This window comes from Strigops habroptila, chromosome 6 (assembly GCF_004027225.2).
Source record: "Strigops habroptila isolate Jane chromosome 6, bStrHab1.2.pri, whole genome shotgun sequence".
NCBI classification, from domain to species: domain Eukaryota; kingdom Metazoa; phylum Chordata; class Aves; order Psittaciformes; family Psittacidae; genus Strigops; species Strigops habroptila.
In genome coordinates, this window is record NC_044282.2 from 17,290,147 (window position 1) to 17,312,628 (window position 22,482).

The 22,482-nt window shown below is 40.8% G+C and overlaps 1 protein-coding gene across 5 annotated transcripts in view; it reads right to left on the minus strand.

The window, feature by feature from the left end:
- Nucleotides 1-3,549: 3,549 nt before the first annotated feature.
- LIN28B (lin-28 homolog B) overlaps nt 3,550-22,482 on the minus strand; it is a 102,482-nt gene continuing 83,549 nt past the window's right edge. For all 5 annotated transcript variants that reach the window (XM_030490602.1, XM_030490600.1, XM_030490603.1 and 2 more), the window contains one exon: nt 3,550-8,611. In XM_030490602.1, the coding sequence (XP_030346462.1) occupies nt 8,242-8,611 (370 nt within the window). In that variant the 3' untranslated portion in view covers nt 3,550-8,241. The remainder of the gene's footprint in view (nt 8,612-22,482) is intronic.

Consider the following 22,482-nt stretch of genomic DNA (forward strand, 5'->3'; position numbering starts at 1 on the left):
TTAAAGCTCATCCAGTTCCAACCCCCTGCCACAGGCAGGGACACCTTCCACTAGAGCAGGTTGCTCCAAGCCCCGTCCAGCCTGGCCTTGAACACTGCCAGGGATGGGGCAGCCACAGCTTCTCTGGGCACCCTGTGCCAGCGCCTCACCGCCCTCACAGTAAAGATTTTTTCCTAATATCTAATCTAAATCCATCACTGAGTCAATCACTTCTTTTCCAGCTACAAACCATCTCTAGCCATTTAGTCTTACACCAAAGGACCTGCCCCATGCATCAGGGAGGCAGGGGGGATTGTTCTGCTGGGTAATTATCCCACTACTGGAAATGTCCAGGTACTTCTGGCCCAGGCTTTTTGCCTTTTCTCCTAGAGGGAGGAAGGCAGTGTTCAGCTCCCAGCAGTAGCCCAGTAAATGCCATATTGCCATGGCTGGTAGGATTACATTGTTTGGGTTGTATCTGTTTTGGGTAACACAGCCTGACGGGAGGCTGCTTTTAAAGCCAGAGCTGGATATGCTATTCCAGCATCAAAGCTGAAGGACTCTGGAGGATGAAAGTAGCAAGTTTCTCAAAATGACAATAAAGGAGGAGGCAACTCCTCATTAAACCTTCCCACCCCAACCCACCCCCCCCCCCCAAAAAAAAAAAAAAAAAAAAAAAAAAAACCAAGCACCAAACCCCAAAGATACTGGGTCTTGTCTATCTTTTTATTTTTGTTTTTTTAAAAAGGGTTTTGCATTTTCTTACTGGTGCATAAAGGGACTTTTTACTGTCATGGACAAAGAGCTGGAAGTTGAGGCCAGAGGAACTGGAAATGAGGTACTGCTTGTTAGCAGCAGGTTATTAAAACAAGCTGTCATGGAGCAGAGCATCTCTTTTTTTTCCGTCAAGAGTGTTCAGGACTGAAGCCCAGCTGGAAAATATGCTTAAAGCAGCCAAGCAAACAAGGCTTCAGTTAAAGCTGAGTGCTAAAATTCAATATAATAGTTACTGCCCTGAATTTAATAGCCTCTGTCATGCAGCAGGACAAACTAGGTAAATTACGTACTTTCTAGCCTTGAATTTTGGATTATTTGAAAAAAACCAGATGGATACCCAAGATCAATGCTCATTACTGTTTCTGCCTAGTCCACCTTCTCCTGACTGTTAAAATGGGAGTAATGACACCAGTTCATCTGTATTGGTTTATGAACTGTTCGGCTACTCCAGCCCTGAACATCTAGACTAGGTGCTGCACAGCAAGTATTGAACGGCCAGGAAACAAAAAACAACCAGCTGCATGTTAACTGAGCATCAGCAGCCTGAAAATGGGCCTGGGGTTTGATATCCACTGCTGTGCAATCCTGCAGTGGGCAACACTTGCAATAAAATTACAGGAGCAGTGTAACCTTCTCTTGAGGGAACTGGTTGTCCTGGAGGTCAACAGCATTTGCAGGCAGCAGATGCACTGGGCAGAGCACAGCATTTTGCTGAAAAGGTCTTTAAATTAATCAGGCCATCACCTAAATAATAGTAATAAGCAGAAGGAAGACATCCAGAGAATGAACTCCCTTTTCTCTACAGCAGAGTTTCTTCCTGTGCAAGCACACAGTAAAAGACTGTTAAGTATGTAAACTACTTGAAAGTACATGAAATTATTTGCATCTGGAATATTTTATTATCAGGGAAAAGATGACTGGTGTGAAGGGAAGGAGATAGGTATGGGGCCTTTCATGAATGAAGAGTACTTTTAAAATGACTGGCTTGTGTAAATAGCTCCTGGTCCCAACAGATTGTGGGGAAAAATACAGTTTTTTCAAAAAAGGCTGACTTTGGTTTGCCAGTTAGGGTTACAGAAAGGCTGGAAGTTGCTTGGAAGTGTGTGTCGTAAGACCCGTAGCACAGGGAAGGCAATGAACATGGTGCTTTTATAATTATTTTAAAGGGCTGGTGTGATTATGATGTTGTTCTATTGACCAATTCAGAAGCTTCAACCCAAGAATTTCTTTTCATTCGCATGAATCAACATTGTTGTTTGTGTCATGTAGCAGTTACCTCATCTCTGCAAGGTTAGGATGGGGATCTTGGCTTGCAGCAGTGGATTTAAGTATTCCTGACAATGTGTCTTTGCCTAGTGCACAAAACATGACTTCTGCCTTTAACGTGAACATAAGTGTTCTTAAGTGTCTGAGAGAGCTGCTGAAAGAATAAAGACTGCTGACTTCTAGGTGGTCTGGGAGGGAGACCTGCATGTAACAGAGACTAGATAGGAAGAATTAGGTGCTGCTGTTCTTCCAGGCACTCTGGTTTCAGCCATAAGTAGGCACTGTTAGAGGGTCGGTTTCGCTGTTTCACTTGTTCCAAGGGCTTCTTACATCTGTGCGTGACCAGAGCCGCAGTGGAAGATGACTCCTTCCAGTGTCATCTTGCAGGTGGTGCAGAAGACAGTAGCATGCCCAAGATGTCCCTTCTATTCCCCGAAACACATGGGTCAGGCAGGCCAATAGCATGTGTAATAACCCCATGCGAACTGCACTCTTCAAAGTACATACTGATAAGATACATTAAACAAAGCCTTGCTCCTTGTGGCTGACCTAAGAAGTGGGACTTGTGGAAGATCTTGGCCAAGAGGATTCAAAGTCACCTCTTCCCCTTTCCAGGAAAGTGATGAAACCATTTGGCTACAGGTTGGGGTGGGGACAGGACTGGGTGTGATGGGACATGTGTTTAGGACACATATTTATATCACTCTTTTTTGAGGTCATGAACTGGGGGGAGATACGGGGAAGTAAATGAAGTTTTCTGTGACTAGAAGAGTAGATAATGGAGAGGATATGATGGTAACCCTTCATGCAGATGTTTGTACTATTAGAAAAAAATCTCTGTCTTAGATTTAGTCAAGATTGTTAAATGTTGCTATTAATCGCATATACGTAGAGCCCTATATCGAAACAGGCACCGGAGCTAGGATATACAAGCTCTCAAGTATTTTACTACAGTATGATGAGGCAGTGCTATCCGATTTACTGATACACTTAATGTAATTTAGAGATGGAATTTCCAGGTAATGGTAGATAACAGCACTTTAATTTCTAAAAAAAGAAACAATCTTCAAATCATTTTAAATTAGTATATGTAATAGATAGGTACAAGCTTACAGATTATGGAAGAAGTAATAAAGATGGGATAAGACTTAAATGCCAAAAGCTTTTCATCCCAAAGAATAACCCAACTGTCTGATAACTTTAATGACCACTGTATTCTCACAGAGAGTAAATACCAAAAGGTAGAATCTTGCAGTGCAATTTTGATAGCTGAATATGGTTTGGGGGGCAACTTCTGCAGCATTGCTAGTATGGATCCAGGTATGCATTAATCATTGATAGCTCCCTCCATCCAAAACCAGCTTGTATAACTAAAATTATCTTCCCTAAAGATAATCTTCTAAAATTAAGTGAACATAAGTGCATATGAAAAGTCCAAGTAAATAAAGAAGATCTCAAAGGTTCGCTGTAAATGCCAACGTTATATGTTTTATTTTTAATCAAGTAATTTTTTTAAACCTCACAATATCCATGACTGACAGGAAAAAAAGACATTAGGCATGAAATGAGAATATAAAATACATGATATGTAGAAAGGCAATCAGTGCTTTAGTCCCTCAAGACAGTAAACAGGTGAAATGACCTTCAAAACTTCAACTCACTGTCTTTTTCTTAAAACTTAAAATTCAAGTGATTTTTCTTTTATTTCACCTTGTAAACAACATACAAGTCAAAATGGACAATGAGGTAATCTATACTACAGAAGATAATTTAAAAACACTAGATAAGACACAGTACTAAAGACATATAGAAATCAGTGTTCACTTTGGTCTCTAGTATGGTTATTGTTATTATTACCACAAGCAACACATACTAGTTTAAGCCAGTCTGGTGATGTTTGTCAGCCAGTTGTTGCTTAACTTAGTAATCCAAGAGGTAGTCAAAACCATTATCCTTTGTAAAGATAGTTGTTCTTACGTTTGGTTCCACGACAATGGTAGCAAATACCTAGGTACTTCTTGACATTCTCATAAAAGCACTGCCGAAGCTGCTTAATATACATCTCCGGTTTATATAAAAAACAGAAACATGTGTTCATAAATCAACCTCTTGTTATCAGTCAACAGTTGTAACAGGGGTACACAACCAACGGATCTTAAAGAAGAGGCTGTTGATATACTAGGCAAAATAAGATCGATGCATTTAACAAGGCTCTGCTTGTTTCTAAAACAATACTCAAATCTCATTAAGACTTCTAGAAAATTAAAATCAGTGCATCTGCACATGTACATATCTTCCCAATTACTTTTATATCTAGCACAGGGGAATACATATATATTTTTTATGATAAACATTTCTTACAGATAAATTAATTAAATTAAATTTAAGATGAGATTTCCCATGTTCTTTTATAATTCTTCTTACAAAGAATGTTACAAGATTTATAAACACTTTTTATGGGGCTCTATTCACAAAACTAAAAGTATGACTAAGCAGGAACTCCAGGATAACACTGGTGCAGAGTAGAACTGGGCTGAAAAAGGTGGCCTGCAAAGGGAAAAGGTAGGATCCAAATGTGGTGTTTGGCACTCCCTGAAAGCTGGCTAAAAGCAGAATTTTGCAAATGGTATTGCAACGCCAGATTTACCATCAACTGCAGTGAAAAGCTATTTGGCTCCTCCTCCTCCAAATACAAGTCTTCCTCATGGCCTAACTTTTGTAGCATGTAAATAAATACCATGACCTCTCCTTGGGGGAGAGTAAAAAATACCTCACAATGTCCCTTATAATTAAATCAAATTGAGTATTTTGGGGTGGGGGAATGGGAGGGAGATTCTTGTTCCAGGTTTAACCTTAGCTATCTCCACTATTATTAGGAGAAAAATACATCTCTCTGAGCAGACATTTGAACTATTTCTACTCAAATGAGTTTTATTGTGAAGCATTCTGGCAAGGACAGGCTGGTGAATAGGCTGAGCCAATGCTGCAGAATATTCATTTTGTCCTGAGACATAAAGGAAGAATCTGAAACTGAGCCTGTGCCTCCTCCTTTAAAGGGTTCTTATCTGGAGCTGAAGGTGTATAATTAGATAGTTGGGGGTTTTTTTTCCTACTGCAGCCCAGTGTCCAGTAGTTACCTGCTGCAGCTTGCACTGCTATATGTTTAACTTAGGCATGTACATTTTTGTCTCTTCTGTAGATGTATTTATTTTCATGAACAGTGCCCATAATCCTTTAGACAGAAAAATAAAAGCTTTCAAAGAAATGTTTGGAAACGTCTCATAATTTCAAACGGATGCTTCATCTTAAACAAGTATTTGCCATAATGTATGCAGTGGTGAACTATCAGTTACATATTTAGTACAGATAAAAAGTATGTACCATAGATCAACAGCCACCTTTAAGGCTAGAGCAGCACAAAGGTGTGTTTATGCAGTAAATATGAGGTAGCCTTTTGCTGTAAACAGAATAATAATTTTATTGTCACCTATGTAAACAAAGTGGGCTTGATGCTCTTGTGTTTTTATTCTTTCCCCTCCACCCCCCATCCCTCATCCCTCCCCTCCTAGAAAAGCGAAGCACCAGTAACTCTGACTGGAAGTCAGTGAGAGCTGTGGTTGCCCAGCATCTCTGAAAACTCAGACCCTGTGAATGTAAAGACACAAATGTTCACATAAGTAACCAGTACAGAATACCACTTTATCATTTCACAGGAACTTATAATACAAAATGCTGAGATCTGATTATCAGAAATGTAGATCTATGTCAACTCAGAGGTAGTTACTAATATCAGTACATAATACTTATATAGAGATAAAAAGGTCTAAGACTATTTGGTTTGTTCTGAGTAAGGAGGTCTGTAGACTATTCTGTAAAGAAAAAACAACATTCCATGGTATATTCCCTGAGCAAAGTTCTTTGTCCTGAGTATGTTATGTAATAGTGATAACATTCTAATATATAAAAATAAAACCTTAAGCTTTCAGCAATAAGATAGGGTTTGGTATGTGCTCTTCGCAGTTCAGTCTGACTTTGGTGCGCAGAGTGATTTCAAACAGCACCAATAAAAATCTGCATGTTGAAAATACTTCCTTAACTCAGCTCTGAACTTCTTATGTATAAACAGGGAATGACCAGTTTTCAAATCCACAATTGCCTATTTCTATAAGGAACTTTGGTTTAAATTTTCAAAGTGACCTAAGTTTTGCATCTTTGCTGTTTAACCTGGTTTTCACACCGGCTAGAAGGTTAAGCAATGCCACTTTGATTTGTCTACATAATTTAAATAAGTTTACTATCCTTACGTAAGGCAAGGAAGTTCTTCTCTATAGATATATCACATTCAATATCGTCAAAGGTAAGCTTTGCATTAGCATACTGAGAACTTCAGTATAAACCATCAAGATTCTCGCAAACACTGGCATGGGAATTCACACAAAATAATTCTCTTCAAATTGTGCCCTTCGCCGAGGCGTTTGATTACTACCTGTTTACTGAAGCAGCAGCAGCAACAGTAAAAGTCTCATCTGGTAGGACAAGTGGGAAGGGGAAGGCCATATAATGAGCCAGTCGCATACCTGTTGTAACTAGTGGCTGCAAAAGAGTTACCACGGGTAGGACTTTGGCTCGCTGTAGCCTTTCATGCAGGCTGTTTCTTTAGTTTGATTATCCAAGCTTAAACCTACCCGACACTTCCAAGCTTTAACAGCCTGTGTTTATTGCCAATGTTAAGGATTATACAGGTTTCTCTAATTAACTTACATCCACAATGGGATTTGTCAAAGTACGTTATCTTACGTATGACTTGGTTATTCAGAAGTTACAAATGGAAAGCGACTTGAAGTTTTGATAGGCTCCAACTCTATTAACCCCGAGCAAGGGCTGCAGCCCAGGGAGTCTCACTCTGAGGCCACCAATCTTTCTCCTCTTTAATGCAGAAGTGTGTGGTCCCAGCGCACTCTGGACCAAGGCTGGTCAGCAACAGCCCCCAGTTCACAAGAAGCAGATGATGTCCAGGGCTTCTGGCAAATTTGCAGGTCCCTTCACTCAGGCTTGTCTGCAGCAGACACCTGTCCTTCTTGACTGTACTCATGCTGTATCATCAGCAAGTGAGGCTGGCTGAGCAACCCCAAGCACCCATCTACCTTTATTCTTAAGAAACTATTTATCCCAAAATCTCATTAGTTTTGCATTTCATTTTCTTTAAAACCAGAACATACAACAACGAAAATCCCTAGGAAATTCTCTCCATGGCATTTCAACAGAAAACAAGGAGGAAGTCCCTTCAAACTGGTGGGCACTACTTGGGACCAAGAGATGTTGCTGCTGCTGCTGCTACTGCTGCCACCAAGGTCCTCTAAATGTTCACAGAATACAAAGGGTTAAACAGGATGGTATCCTGATATCACTCAATAGGGTCTGTTTGTTAACAACTTGTACATTCTCCCCTACACAACAGTCATCTAAATTACAGTTACAACCATATTAATTTAACAAAAATTTTTGAGAAACCAGCACAGAAACTACACATTCATTGTCTTTTCTGGAGCTTTAAACTCCTCACCCACAAAGGATGGTGGCAATGAGAGCCATGCTGAGTTATGACACTGCCCTGCATGGGCACAGGTAAGGGAGGGGTTCTGATGCTTTGTGGAGATGAGAAAGAAAACAACTCAAATTGATGATATGGGGGATGTCTTAGTATCTTTAGTACCATATGGCAGCTTTAAAATATGAAAGTAACCTTTGGATCACAAGAGAAGTAACAGTCTTGATCTCAGTTCTGTGTTTGGTTTATCAGGTTTGGTTTTTTTCTGAGTGAGATTTCTTGGGTTTTCTTCTTTGTTTTTGAACACGTTTGGAGACAGGTTCTAGGAATGAGTTCAGGAATGTTTGTGGATACTGTGCCTATTGCTTCACAGTGATGGCTGTGGGAGCTGGAGACTGGTCTGATGGAAAAAATATATATTTATAGATAGGTACACATACACACACGCGCGTGCACACTCATACACACACATACAGAAGGTAAAACGTAATGCACCCTGCTCAAATGTATTTTGCTTGGAGTGATTTGTCTATTACAGAAAAAAAATTCACAGTTCCTCAACAGTAGTTAAAATTCCAGGTCAGCTACTGATAATGAAATTATTTCCCCTGTACTTGCATGAGGTAGACATCCCAAGAGGATAAAGAAAATGGAAAGTTATGACAAATGCTTTAAGTTTTTTTCCTTTTCTGAACAGAAGGCCCCTTTCTGCTCGGTTCTTCGGGTGACGCAGACAACTTACTCGATGAAGCTTCCTGTGGTGACCTGCCCGAGCGCTCTGAGTTTTCCGACCTGCCCTCCTGAGAGTACAATGGAGACGAGTAGCCGTGCATTCCTCCCCCTTCTCTCAGGAAAGCAGAAGTGGAAGGCTGCGGTTCAGCTTCATGTCTTCCCTGAGAACTAGTGGGCTGCTGTGAGACAGTTTTATGGGGGCAGTTAGCCACCATGTGCATGATGCTCTGACAGTAATGGCACTTCTTTGGCTGCGGAGGTAGACTACATTCTTTAGCGTGGTGGTCGAGGCCACCACAGTTGTAGCATCTAAAAACAGAGAGAGACAACTAGTTATAAAATGCAATAATTAAATGGTAAGAGGTGTTCTATTGGGTAAGCTCAGCACGAGCGTGCATAAGGTCTGCTGGTGAAGCAGCGTGAGTTTTGTTTTTTAAGCAAGTCCCTTGGAAGGTGCCCCTTCGCCGCACCGGTGCCGGAACCCGCCTTGTGCTTGGGAGCGGGAGCCGTTTGCCGGTTCCCCGCCTGCCGCCTCAGCCCTCCCCACAGGCCGCCCCACTAGAGGGCACCAGATATCCAGGCATCCCGCCGCGCCGCCGGCATCTCTCTCCACCCAGGTACTGATGGCACTAAACGCCTGCGAGTGCTTCAGCGCCTGGCAGGATGGACATCGCCATGCGGGGCGCGGAGAGGAGGCGAGGTGGTCACCAGCGCCGGCTTCTCCACCCCGAGACGGCTTCACCCTGGGTGCACCCGTCGCCGGTCGGGGCCATAAAGGAACGTGCAGAGAGGAGATACTCAGCACCACACGCTGCTTTTACTCAGGGAAACCCAAACGTGGAGGAAGGACGCGGTGCCCTGTCACTAGCCGGGCTCTCGCCCAGGGCCCGGCCCCTTGCCTCCTCTGGCTCAGCCAAGGCACGGCGAGGCAAGGCTCTGGGCCAAGCTTTTACAGGGCTTGTGCTGCAGAGTGTTCCTAATGGCACTTACGGTTTCAATTCAAAAGAAAATAAATAAAGCCCCGGCAAGAGTCATAAAAAAGGGTTTGTTTGTTTTCTCTGGAAATTCCCAAGCCGCGTGCAAGTGGCTGTGATGCAGGGTGCCATCTGCAACATGACACGGATCTGATGGGCGCAGAGAGCCTCCTCCACACCGCCCGGGCAAGGCCTCTTCCCCAGCTCTCAAAAATGACCAAACCCCACAAATACTCTTCTATTAACCTTGTTAGCCAGAGGAGACCTAAAGAAATCCCCAGCAATTCCTTACTGAATCCTCTCACTTTGCAACATGTGACAGGAATGCCAGTCCTTGGATTACATTATTGTAATACATGATACAAAGAAATAATTATACGCCTGCGGCATGGTGACCCTACGCCAGATATATTCACCACTGAGTTTTCTATTTTAGCTATTTTTCTATGATTTCTGTTTCTTTGTTTTATAAAGCTTGCACTGATTGCATAGACATTTGATTTATTATAATCCAACATGCTACTGGAGAGAGCTAAACCAATATTTTTTTTTTCTTTCCCTTACCCATCAGCTAATTTAAAAAATGATTGCACAAATACTTAGACCTGGTGGAGTCAGCTGAATGATTAAAAAAGACTGTAACTATAACTAACTATATGTACAAAATAGTGCAACACATTCTGGCTCAAGTCCACATCAAAGTATTTTAAATTTTCAGATTCCTGGAAAGTAACAGAGCACTTTTTCAGCTAGTATTCAGAGGTCACTAGTAGTCTATATAAAGCCAAGAAGTTTTATCCACGCAAAGCTGTACGTACAGCTGGAGTTGCACCTACAGAATTTACTTTTCCTTCCAAAGAAATGCTATTGATAAAACCTGCATAATTTTAAGAAAGATTGCAAAATGGTTGTTAACATTTCCAAATCATGCCAAGAAACCATCCCTCAGCACCTCCCTCTTCATATCACTTCTTCGCTATTATCAAGACACTAACCATATCTTTATTTTCACAGACACATGAAAAAACAGTTGCCTATGGCATGTGTCATGTCCTACAAGACTGACCTATAATTTAGAGAAGTTAAATGATGAACAGAACTTCATTATCTTTTCACAAAACATTGTAATTAAATTGTCATATCTTTCATAAAAATTAGTAAGAATCAAGAAACCAAACCCATTATACTGAACCCTGCACTCCTGTAACAACTGCAATAACATATTTCAGGTGAACTGGTTCCATTTTTATGTCACCACCGCACTGAAGTTTTATGTGCTTTGTCAATGGAATTTGAAGACTATGCATATTCTACAGAATAACCCATGAAGAGACACAGAATATAAAGCTTCCCTTGAATCAAGAAGAAAACAACATATACAAGCCTCATTATTATTTAGTATTGATTTCCCTACCATAGGAAGGGAAAGTACGTATGAAGTATTTTGTAAACCACAAACATCTGATTTAAGACCAGAACATCAAGCTTTTCCCCCTTATAATTAAAAAAAAAAAAAAAAAGGCAAGTTATTAAACAATATCCATCTGACTACTATCCCCAAATCATTGAAGATATTTTCAAATTAGTGACCCCCACTTAACAGTAGCATTCAGTTTTTTTAACTGGTGTTCAGCCATGTATGTTTCCCTGACAAGCTTTCTAAAACACCTTGTGGATAAAATAATAAGGAAGCAAAACTTGCAATTAGAGAAACAAAATAACAGCAACAACTAAACTCCTGAACTGTTTTACCCCACAGTAAATACATCTAAGAATTCACAAATGTGGTATTTGTTATAATTTAGGTTATATTAAATAATGATGCTTATTCTTATCTTCTTCACCAGTTTCTAGCAGTGTACTTGTTACTGGGCTTAGTATAATACAGTATAACATGAGAGTGTGCAGACATTCTGGAAATCGGGGATTTTAATTCAGACTACAGAATTTTATAGCTGTGCATGCATTTGCACTTGCTTCTTTCCCTTAATATTGCATGTATTCAGAATAGTTAAAGAAGTTTGAAAATAGGTTAAAGGGCCTCAGGAGCAGGGTAGGTGGGAGCCATGGACAAATCAATTTAATGTCACTATGGTATGCACTGTGTTATCCAATTCAGTGAACCATTTCACCTCCCCAATTGACCAAGAACCTGCTGTCAGGGCCCCTGCTTCCACTCAAGAGGCCTCTGTCACCTTTTGCATATATATTTATCAATACATCCTATCTGCAAAATATTGTAATTCCCTGCCTTTCTTCACATCACCACTAAAACATCACCATAAAAGAAATCTCTATCAGAAGACACTGTGATTAAGTTATGATTTGGCTTTTCGGGAATGTTTTTTGTTACCAACCAACTGGAGCATTTGGCTAAAGTGCTGCATTAGAATATATATGTGCCAGCCGGGGTGTGCCTGGACTTAAACAGAAGGGTGGTATTTATTCAGTTCTTTTAACTATTTATTCATTCCCTGTCAGTCACTCTTACCAGGAGAACCGATCACACCCCGCTCTGAAATGCCTTCCCTCTTAAGGGATTTACACCAAAATGGAAATGATCAGCAACCTCAGAGCTCACAAATGATACCACATGGCACCATCCACATGCATTATGGTATATAGTATTAACCCTTTTGTCCAAAATCCTTCAACTCTGCTCCTCTCTGCTGTGTATTACCTAGGTTACAACATAATGAAACCTGATAGCATATGATATGCACACATAAGCTTATATATCTGCATCTCTCTATATGTAAATATATAGAATAATACACGAGCTGGCTCCTGCCAAAAAAATAGCAAATTCTCATTTCAGTATGTTCTCACAAACTCTAGATTAGTACAGCCATAACAAGTATTTCTTCACTTCAGAAGCACTATCAAAATAATATACGTTAGCTTCAACACAACGTAAAAGTTCACATGTAGATTACATAATGAGATGAATAAACCACAAAATGCCCTTGAAAGTGCAATTACAGTAGAAGTAGCCTTACAAAAAGCAACAGCAAGGAGGATCTGTTAAAATAGGGCTGTCTTTTTCACAGTAGGCTCCCATGATTTACTAGGTAGCTTCAGGCTCAAAAAATAATGCAACAGGGTAAATAAAGAGATGGCAATTATCCTAACAGGGAATCCTTTCTTCACTACGGCACTGACAGGAAGGTAATTCAGGGTGATTTTTTGATTTAAAAAAGACAAACATTTTAATAAAGGAACACTTCAAGGAACTTATGCAGCATTGTATTTCAATATTCTCAAGAAAACAGTTACATTCATACCTACTAACAAAGAAAGAAGAGAGCATAAAGCACGGTTAAAAAACACTTCTAAATTCTCCTTCACTATGGATCTCATTGCATGAAACTAAACATATTAAAGGAAACATGAGCAAGCAAAAAGCAGAGATTCCAAATTCATTAGAAATACTCAATTTCACAACTAAATGCAAATGCAAAATAAAACACTGTTTAGTTTTCAGGTTTTTCGCTTGTCCCAGCAGTCAACTCCTACTTAGGAAGCACATCCTAGCTCTGTCCCTTTTAAAACAACAATACCCCTGCCTTGCAAATATGTTCGCCACAATAACAAGCTGAGCTAAGCAGTAAGGAGGGTTAACACAACTGCTTCCTTCTTCATGCTGCTTTATAATATGATTTAGATGATAATCCGATATATATGACAAGTAGAGAATAATTTGTGTGGCTCCACACTATTATCTGTTGAGAAAAAAAAGCTTTCAAATTTCCCTGATGACTTTTTCTTAGGAGGGGGAGAGGAGGGGTTAACATCTAACAGGGATAGTAAAGGAAAGAAAGGGGGTATAGTCAGAGGAAGACTAAAATAATCCACCAGGATATTCCCTACACCAACTCCTCTTTTGTTTTTCCTTTTTGAATGCTATCACACAACAAAAAGCTGCATCTTGGCTAACAATACTCCATCTAGCAATGTTAATGCTTTGAAAAACAGCATGGTATTCCAACAGCATGTGCAAATGAGATGTTTTTACAATACACTGAATGCCAACTAAGCAGTTAAAGCATAAAGGAAATGTTTAAAATTGTACCTAAATGTGCTGTCCTGTCTTTTTTTTGTAATTACTTTCACAACATACCTAAAGAAATGCCAGTTCTTGCAGACAGAACACGCAGTAGATTGCTTGAACTACCCTATTTTGTTGTAAGGGAGGTTAAGCTATCCATGATATAAAAGAAATACGGATCTTAGACAAAACTAGGATATTTTACTCTTCAAGGGCTTCAGTGACTTGCCTTGAAAATCAGGCCATGGGGCAGTACAAGGGAACACTTTTTGCTGGTGGGTGTGAACACTAGAAAAGCTCAAGAAAGCATGCGTTTGCACAGGCACCAGCTGAGGTAAGGGAGAAGCACCTCCAACACCTCTGCAGAGCTGAAACTCTTCCGGACTGTTGAGGATCTGCTAATTTTGAATTGTCTTTGAGATAAATACAAGTATATTTTACTGGATTACTTAAATATTCCAGCAACCAAATCCTGGATATCAAATCCGTCACAGCAGCACTCCAAAGACTGTCAGGATCACAGGTGATTGCTGTTGAACAAGCACCTCTCACATTACTATATTGTAAAAGGATCGCTTATCACTTTTGCTTAATACAGGTATAATGCAAAAATCCTTCTTACTGAGAAGCCTACACTTAAAAAACAGTTTGAGTATTTTTTTGAAACAGGGCATTATCTTTATGCCTTAAAATAGATAGCACGTGCAGACATCATCCTTTTAAAGCAAGAAATGCTAATGTATGAAGATGCAGTTACTGCAACTTACAATCAGGCAGCAACTATCCCTTGGAAAATAAAGTTAGGTTAGCTGTCAGGAGAACAAGCTGGAGTGGCAGGAGCAGCACATGGCAGGGGAAGGGTGGGAGGTGATGGGGACCCCTGCGCACCCCAAGCAGCGGCCAGCTGGCAGCCCCACACTGGGTACCAGCTCCTCTGGCATCTCACTTCTTCCTCTACGGCTTTTACCAGGGATTCCCTTGCAGGAATTGTTTTGGGAGATTTCTCCCCTCCCCCACACCTTTTAAGCAGCGTTAAATCCCAGGAGAAATCAAGCCAGCCTATGCTATTTTAAAGAACCATGGGGTGCAGGAGGGAGCCTTGCATGGCTGCTCTCCCTCGCTGCTGAGCCATGCTCCACTCCCCGCACCCAGGGGGGAACTAACACACAGAAACATGGCCCAGCTTTTTGTTTTTAAAGGACGAAAATCGCTGGCGAGTCAATGAGACATACACAAGACCCACTGAACGTACCCATTCTACCCACGCCCTCCGAGAGGGAAATTGCTGGAATGTTTCTGCTCACATGCACATTGCTGGGTTTTATGCCATTTTGTTTATCAACCTTTAATTCCCAAGCTGTAGCTGAATGCAGGAGTGAATACAGGTAACTTTGACAACACGCTAATAAGGTATTAGTATTCAAAATACCAAATACTGAAATAATACTGAAAAAAATCCTTTAAGGTTAACTGAAATTATCTTGTTAAATAAACCAGAGAATGGAGCATTTAGCATCGTCATCACAGCATTTATGGTGTGTCCAGCAAGCAGGGTCACACTAAGGCAGAAAACCACTAGCATCCTCATTTATAAATCCATGAAAAAAAAAAAAAACCCCAAACCAGTTTAGTTTAAAAACTGTATTTATTTTTAGCACAGTATGTTGGAAAATGGCGTACTATCAATTCAGAAAGCAGCACATCGGGGCCACATTTAGATTTGTGCTGATCCTGTGAGTATTTGCTACCCTGAACCCCTTGTTCATGCAAAACACTGTGCAGAGGCAACATGCTGGGAAAGTTAATTACAGGCTGTTGTTCTTCAGTGAAATTCAGTTTGAAAATTTCTTGTGCTTTACTAGCTTTTTGAGATTAACAGAAATAGCATTTCATTAAAAAAAAAAAAAAAAAGGTAACCCCCGTAAGAAATAAAGATGAAGTAAAATAAAAATGCTCACCTATCTATTTCTCCTCCAAATCCTACAACACACGATAACATACCAGAGATTGGAGACTTTCAATTTCATGAGAAAAACAAGGTCCCTCCATTTTTTTTAAGCTTGCCTTCTTTCATCTTACAGATAGCCCCAGCAGCATTCTGACACAAACTCACTGTCCGCAAGGCTTCCAATAACACAGGGTCGAATATTGATGATGTTTACTCTTGTTACAAATAAATAAATAAAAATGCTCCATTGTAAACTCATCAGATTGACTAGTTTTCTGTGGTTAGTTCTAAATCAATCTATTTTCGCCAGTGTCTTGCAGAAGTAATATCAATAGGTTACGGTCTTTTGTTGCTTGGGTTTCCCCTCCCCCTCACCCCCCAACAAAGAAGCTGACAAACAACGTGGGGCATTTGCCTGATAAATCAGGCCTGTCGGGATACAACTGAGCTTAAGTTTATGAGGAAAAAAATTTGTTTTAAATCTGCTAATATTTTACTGGAAAGTGGATGATTTTTTTTTTCTTTTGAGAACCAAGAACAATGAAACAAAAAGGTGGTTCAAAATGCACGAGACGCAGTCTTTTTCTCCACAAAAATGGACAGGACTACACAGAAAGCAGCTCTTAAAAAACAACCTCGACAATGTTGTTTCCATTCTTTCTTCCTTTCCATGAAACCTTATGTCTGCTATCCACTCAGCCCTCTTTACAGGCATGGAGGAAAATTATTTTTCACATAATCACATAAAAATCCTTATGAAATGCATCCTCACGGAGGAATGCTTTGGATGTACTTTCATTTGTTGTAACAAAAGGGGTTTCTTTATATTGAGAGTTAAGAACTCCCGAAATAATGATTTACAAAAAGTGAGGTCTTTTTTCTAAATAACACGAAAGATGGGTTTGCTCCCATAGTATCAATATGGCGTTGAAAGAATGTGTATATTTTAATGGCTTTAACCCACCCAGATAAGGCAGATACAAGATCAGTGACAGTTAAGTAAGTTATGTTTTAAACAGTCATATATCACGCATTTCAAACATGAAATGTTATACCATGATTTCAAGTAAGTCTACTACTGTTAATCTTTTCGCATTATGGAACCACACACACAAATATTCTCAACCACAAATTTCTCTTCTAAGCCTTAATTTCTGTGGGAATAATAAAAGAAAAGGAATTTTAAATTAAAAGAGTTCTGTATGCAGTAATTTTAAGAACAGTGTTTTCCATAGTTGATGTTGGTGGAGAGGCTGCCGCATACAGGTTTGCTCTAGGTATCACTGCAGTGTGTACCCACATTTGCAGCCTACTGCCAAAGTTAGCTGGGGTACAGCGCTGAGCTGTTGTGGGGGTAGCCAGAACTAAGTAGACCTTGGCTGGCTGTGTTTGAAACCACGCCTCAGTGCCCCTGCATAGTTTCCTCCATATGCCCAGCAGCACAGTTCAGTAACACCAGAAGTCTTCACAGAGATGGCTTGAGCCTCCTGGCCATGCGGATAAGGATGCACGCTGCATAAAACCAGCTCAACTCTTTCTGGGTCAGTGAGGTGCTGTTCATGAGTTACGAGGCATGCCTGACCTTATCTGCCTCTCAGCAGAGCCAGTTCCAGGGTTTCTACACCCACTGATCAGCTAATCCACAGATGAGATAAAAGGGTAGTAGGTAACTGGGAATTAGTTGTTAAAAACTGCCATTTCCCTTTTGTTCCTTATTTTATCGATAAAAATAGCAGCAAATACAAGTAGCACCAGCTTCTCACAACAGCAGGAAACGGCAAATGGCATCCTGGCAGTAGGTTGGAGCACTGAAGCAAGTAGTGGCAGAGGAAAAGGAGGAGGAAGGCGGCTGCTGTGGAAGTTCATAACCTATTCTTCTTCTCCAAATACCAGTTTAGAGTCATATGACTTTAGGTATCCTTTATTAATTGGTATCATGCACAAAGTTTCAGAAATACCTGTATCAATCACTGGAACAGGCTGCCCAGGGAAGAGGTGGTGTCACCATCCCTGGAGAGACTGAAAGGACGTTTAGATGTGGTAGAGACATGGTTTAGTGGTGGACTTGGCAGTGTGACGTTAACAGCTGGACTCAGTGATCATAAGGTCTTTTCCAACCTAAATGAGTCTATGATTCTGTATCTGTGAAGGAGAATATGGACTTAGATGCTAGTTTTGAAATGAATTCTCCTATTATATTCACTGAATTAGATGAATATAGGCTTCAGAAGTGTTAAGGATTGCAGGATTTGACCAGCAACTCACAGCTTCTTTTCATTCGTCAGAAATAAAGGGACAGTTACTGTTTGACACACTCACTAATGAAGAGGCCATGCCAGCTATCTTTATAGGGGTTGCTTCCAGACCTCATGGAATTGATAAGTTGTGTCACATGAAATACACGAGGGCTTCCTTTCCCAACTGTGTAACAAAAGGACATCAAACATGGTGGTTGGTTTTCCTTGAAATAGCACCTATAAGTTCACATGTTCGATACTTGCCAGAACAATTACACCATTCAGATGCTCTATAGGCACATTTTACTGGTAAGGAAAATCTGTATCACTCTGATGCACTGACTGAGAAAGAAAGCAGTCAGTTCCTAATTCATTTTTCCAGACTTGCATCTTAAGATGCCGAAACCGGACTAGTTCCATATATTGACATTATTACCAAATGGCTGCGTCCAGCATTTTATACAACACATTTTTAAAAGGCTTTCAATATCTTAAAGAAAAAATTATTTTGAAACTTTCCACATGAAAATGCAGAAGCAACAGTAAAGCATGAAAAGAGGATTTCAGCTGCAACAGGATTTAGCCTCATATGTTAAAGCTTTTAATTCCCACCTGAGGCAGGCATTTCTTGTTGTCCCACACTACTCGATCCCTAAGAATTAAAAGAGAACTAATCTACTATTCTGCGCTATCTCATCACCAGATATATCTTCATTGTTAATTCTCTCTACAATTATATACCTAAAAATAAAAAAAACCCAACACATTTGTGCACATAAAAACATTTTGAATTAATTCAAGATCTGATGTTTCCTTTTTCCTTAATTTGGCCTTAGGTTAAGAAAGAATGAATAGATCTCACGCACAGGTTTGAGTTTAATACTTCCTTCTCTGAATTTTGTTAATTCTCTGTGCAGTTAAAAATTATGAAACATAACTGAAATCATTTCACTATATCTGGTAAACTAGATCACTAGATCCCTCTTGGTTGTGATTACATAGATTAAGTGATGTCACTCCAGTAAAATGATAACAATGAGGTTAACAAAACTTTTTAAAAATCCTCCATCTTTCCAGAAACAGAGCATCTTAATGGCCTTAATTCTGCTCTCTGTCACACGGGTGTAAATCCCGAGCAATTTCGATGACTTCCCCGAACTTACTCTCCATTAACTTTAATAATGTAACAGAGAAAAGGATTTCCCACTGTGTATGAATACTGAAAAGTCACAGTAGCCAAGTAGTTGCAAGGCTGGTTGCAGAGCTCAGGCTGGTACAAGGTGTGAGGCAACGCAGCAATGCAGGCTGAAACCCCTCAGTTCTATCTGTACATCTGTGTTTCCTGGTTGATAGAACGCTTGAAAGCATAAAGCAGCATAAATCACAAAGGTGAAAAATGAAAACCAAAGAATTATAGCCAACATAGAGGAGAGATGTGTTTGATTCTTCTACCTGTTTATGCTCAGCCTTTCAGGTTAAGAAAGAATAAGTTATTTCAGTAAGGATGTTGATAGGCCAAAGATCAATTTTCTTGGCATAACTGATGAACTTCGCATCAGGAGATTTAGATAAAATAGGAACCCTAGACTGAAATAAAATGCTTGAAAGCAAAAAACAACTCAAGAAAAGGTGCACCGTAGTCACGATCAGTGCAAGGGAACAGAAGATTACAAAATGCACTGGCTGAGTGCACTGGCCAAAGAAAAACACAAGGGATATGCTCACCAAGCACAGCACAAACAGTTACCTGTAGTTTTGATCAGAAATTCACACACAAGCCACAACTTCCATTACAGAAGCCCTGAATTTACAATTTTGAAAACAGTCACAAACTGGAAGAGTGATGAATGCCAGCACCATGCCTGTGGCCTTAACAGTTCACCTATACTCCAAACCAAGCAACCTTTCAGTTATCCAGTAGCACTCACTGTGCAAAGCAGCAAAATTATATGTTAAGATTGGAGCTGCATGGATCTGTTTGGGTTTTTTTCCATTCTGGATAAATGGCCATTCTGGGTAGAGGAAGCAGGGAGTTCGCTGGCAAGCAGAGTGAGGGAGCCCAGCTGCTCAGCACCAGGCTGGAGGAGGGCCCCTACCACCCTGTCAGTGTCCTCCACTTGCATGAACCCTTCCTCACATCTGCTCCTGAGGGGTGGCGTACGGGTGCCGCAACCCTCCATCTGTGCAGTAACAGATCGTATCAGGGGTCAGTGTTAGGTATCTCTATTACTGCAGCATTGTAAAAATCGTATCACCAATCTTAGGAGCTGCTGTACACTTTGTACCTGAACCCTTCACCCTGTACTGCCCAGACCCTCCATTGCTGCCTGCCCTCTTCAGGCACAGTTTCTCCCCACACCTCCTGGTGCTGCTTCCCCCACTGGATGTAATCCTCCTGCAACTGGTCAGTGACCCCTGTACCCCACAGAGCGAAGATGAGAAACCTCTGTCTCTTACCTACAATCTACTAATCCTTCTTCAGAAGGCTGAACAATGACCATCTGGAGATCACAGCAACCTCCTGACAGAGGGAAGACTTGCATCCAAACATGTCTTCCACACTGAGTGCGGTATGTGGTGAACCCTCAAGGACCTTTTGTGCAGGTGAAAGCTTGCTCACTGGCTTGGGCCATACAGGTTAAGGGGAAGGCTCAGGAGCCAACCTGGTAATTCTGTGGAGCTCAGCTGTAAACTACAGCACTGAGTTGCTGGCTGTCCAGTAGAAACCCTAACTGATCCAAGACGTGGACAGCAAGTAAATTCGGGTTTTGAGGCTCTTGGCAGCACCCAAATATTAAATCTAGGAACCCAACACCTTCTGTGTGGTTGAAAATAGTAATACCTGAACAGCTCTAGCCATAGCAGACAAGGGCCAGACCTTTATAAGTCTGACACTTCCTACATGATTGCTGGCTACTTCCAGGAACAAACCAATTGTTTATTAAACCAGTGTCACTCTTGAAAACCTGGAAGGCCAGAAAGCCATACTCCTAAATCAAGATCCCTCTGGCCCTCCTCCTTACTAACCTTCTAATTCTAAATATCCAAAATACCTGGAAATACCCAATTCCAAATGACCACAGAATGGAGGAAGACTGCGTCCCTACCCAGGTCTCTGGACCTCAAGCACAGCCCACAAATTTAACTCATGAAAAGTCTCACCCTTCCCAGGCTCAGAAGCTGGTGATGGAGAGCATGGCATTTACTTTCTTTCTCTGTCACAGGCAGCCTGTGTGACCCTATTGTGTATAATATTTACAGGTATTAAATTGCCTATGTCCTACTGAATTTAGAGGCAAGCAAGATCCTTGTAGCTTTGAGGATCTGAGTCTGTGCCCCTCAGGATTGTATCTCGTAAAGCAAGAAAAAAACCCGGTATGGTTCAATAGTACAACCATATGGTGACGAGGTCACAAATCAATTGTCATTTACTGAACTAGTGGCAGGAATCAAGCACATCCTGGACAATACATAAGAGACTTGATTTTGAAATTGTCATCTTTGTTATAGCTATTTCACTGCTGTCTAACTACTGGGATGAAAAGTCATAGACAAGTTGTGTAACGTCATTTCACTCATGTCTACAACCCAAACATTACATGGAAAATGAGGGCTATTAAGACCTTAACTGGACTTTGCACAAATACAGAAACACCTTCCACAGGTCTTTTTCATTCCCTGTTAGCAGGGAGCACAAAAGGTGAGAATCAGATGCAGAAAACACTTTCTACATGGCGCAAAAATCTGAACCAGAATATCTTCAACAAACGGCTGTGCTTAGCTTTCATCCCAGTTTCCTGCAAAGCTTTGCACAGCGAGTGCGACTGCTGCTTGCTGTCTTGGCAGCATCAGCGACAGCTCCTGGGGTGCCCTTCTGTTTTCACACTCCATGCTGTGAAACAAGCCAGCAACAGTACGCTGTGCCAGGCAGAACGCAGAGAACTGCCAGGGATCCTGCTCGAATGCTCCAACCCATCCGGAACTGTGAGCAGTGACCAGGACTCCAGCTCAACTACTTCACATTTCATTCATAGCTTTTCTTTGGTAATGTGAAAATAAAGGGAAGATAATAATGTTGTAAACAGCCCCCTTTTAAAGAAGAATACTTCTAAAGACATATGATCTGCTTTCAAAAACTCCTGAGGATGATCAAGGCAGTAACTGAAACTGCTAGCCAATTCTCAAGAGCAAAAGTTTTCAGTTAATTCATCTACTTTTTTCAGTTTGTAGCATTTGTTTAGCTTGGTTCAGTTCACACCTCCAGCTTTGAAGCAAAACCATAAACCACTGCAGTGGCACAACTGCGGGTGAGACAGACACTGGCAGGAGGTGGGAGGGAGTAGATTAAGCAGTGAGATTCCTGTCATCCTCAAATGCTCTTACCAGAGCAACGGCTATGTGGAACCACGCCCTGTGCCTGGACCTACCCCTGGTCACAGCATACACACAGAGCCTTACACAACTCTATACTGGATTCCTACCCGGGTTCATGAATATAACCATCATAATATTTAATTTATCTGATCTGCAGCAGTAGGAGTATGTATATGAAGGATGGATAAAAGAATCACACATTGGAAATCCAGGCACAAGATGCAGATGTTGAACTTAGTTTTGTATACAAGGTCTAATTCCCTTTCAGTTAGAGACAATGAGCTGGAAAAGAACTTAACTGACAAAAAAGTAGTTGAATTGGCTGTAAAGTGTGCTTTGAGTTAAATACACGCTAAATGCTGCACACAGAGATGCATCTTTTCCATCCTCTAAGTAAATATGTTTTTACACCATTCTTTTAGGTATTCGCCATAAATCAACTATCTCTATTTCAGGTTAACCTTTTTTTTTGTGAGTCTCTCTCTATTCATGGGGCATTTCCTACCTGATGCTCATGCAAGTGCTACCTGCAGGTGGACAATTTCCCTCCTACCTTCTCCACAGGTTCTGCCTTGGTGCATTATTCTTTCTTCCTTTTC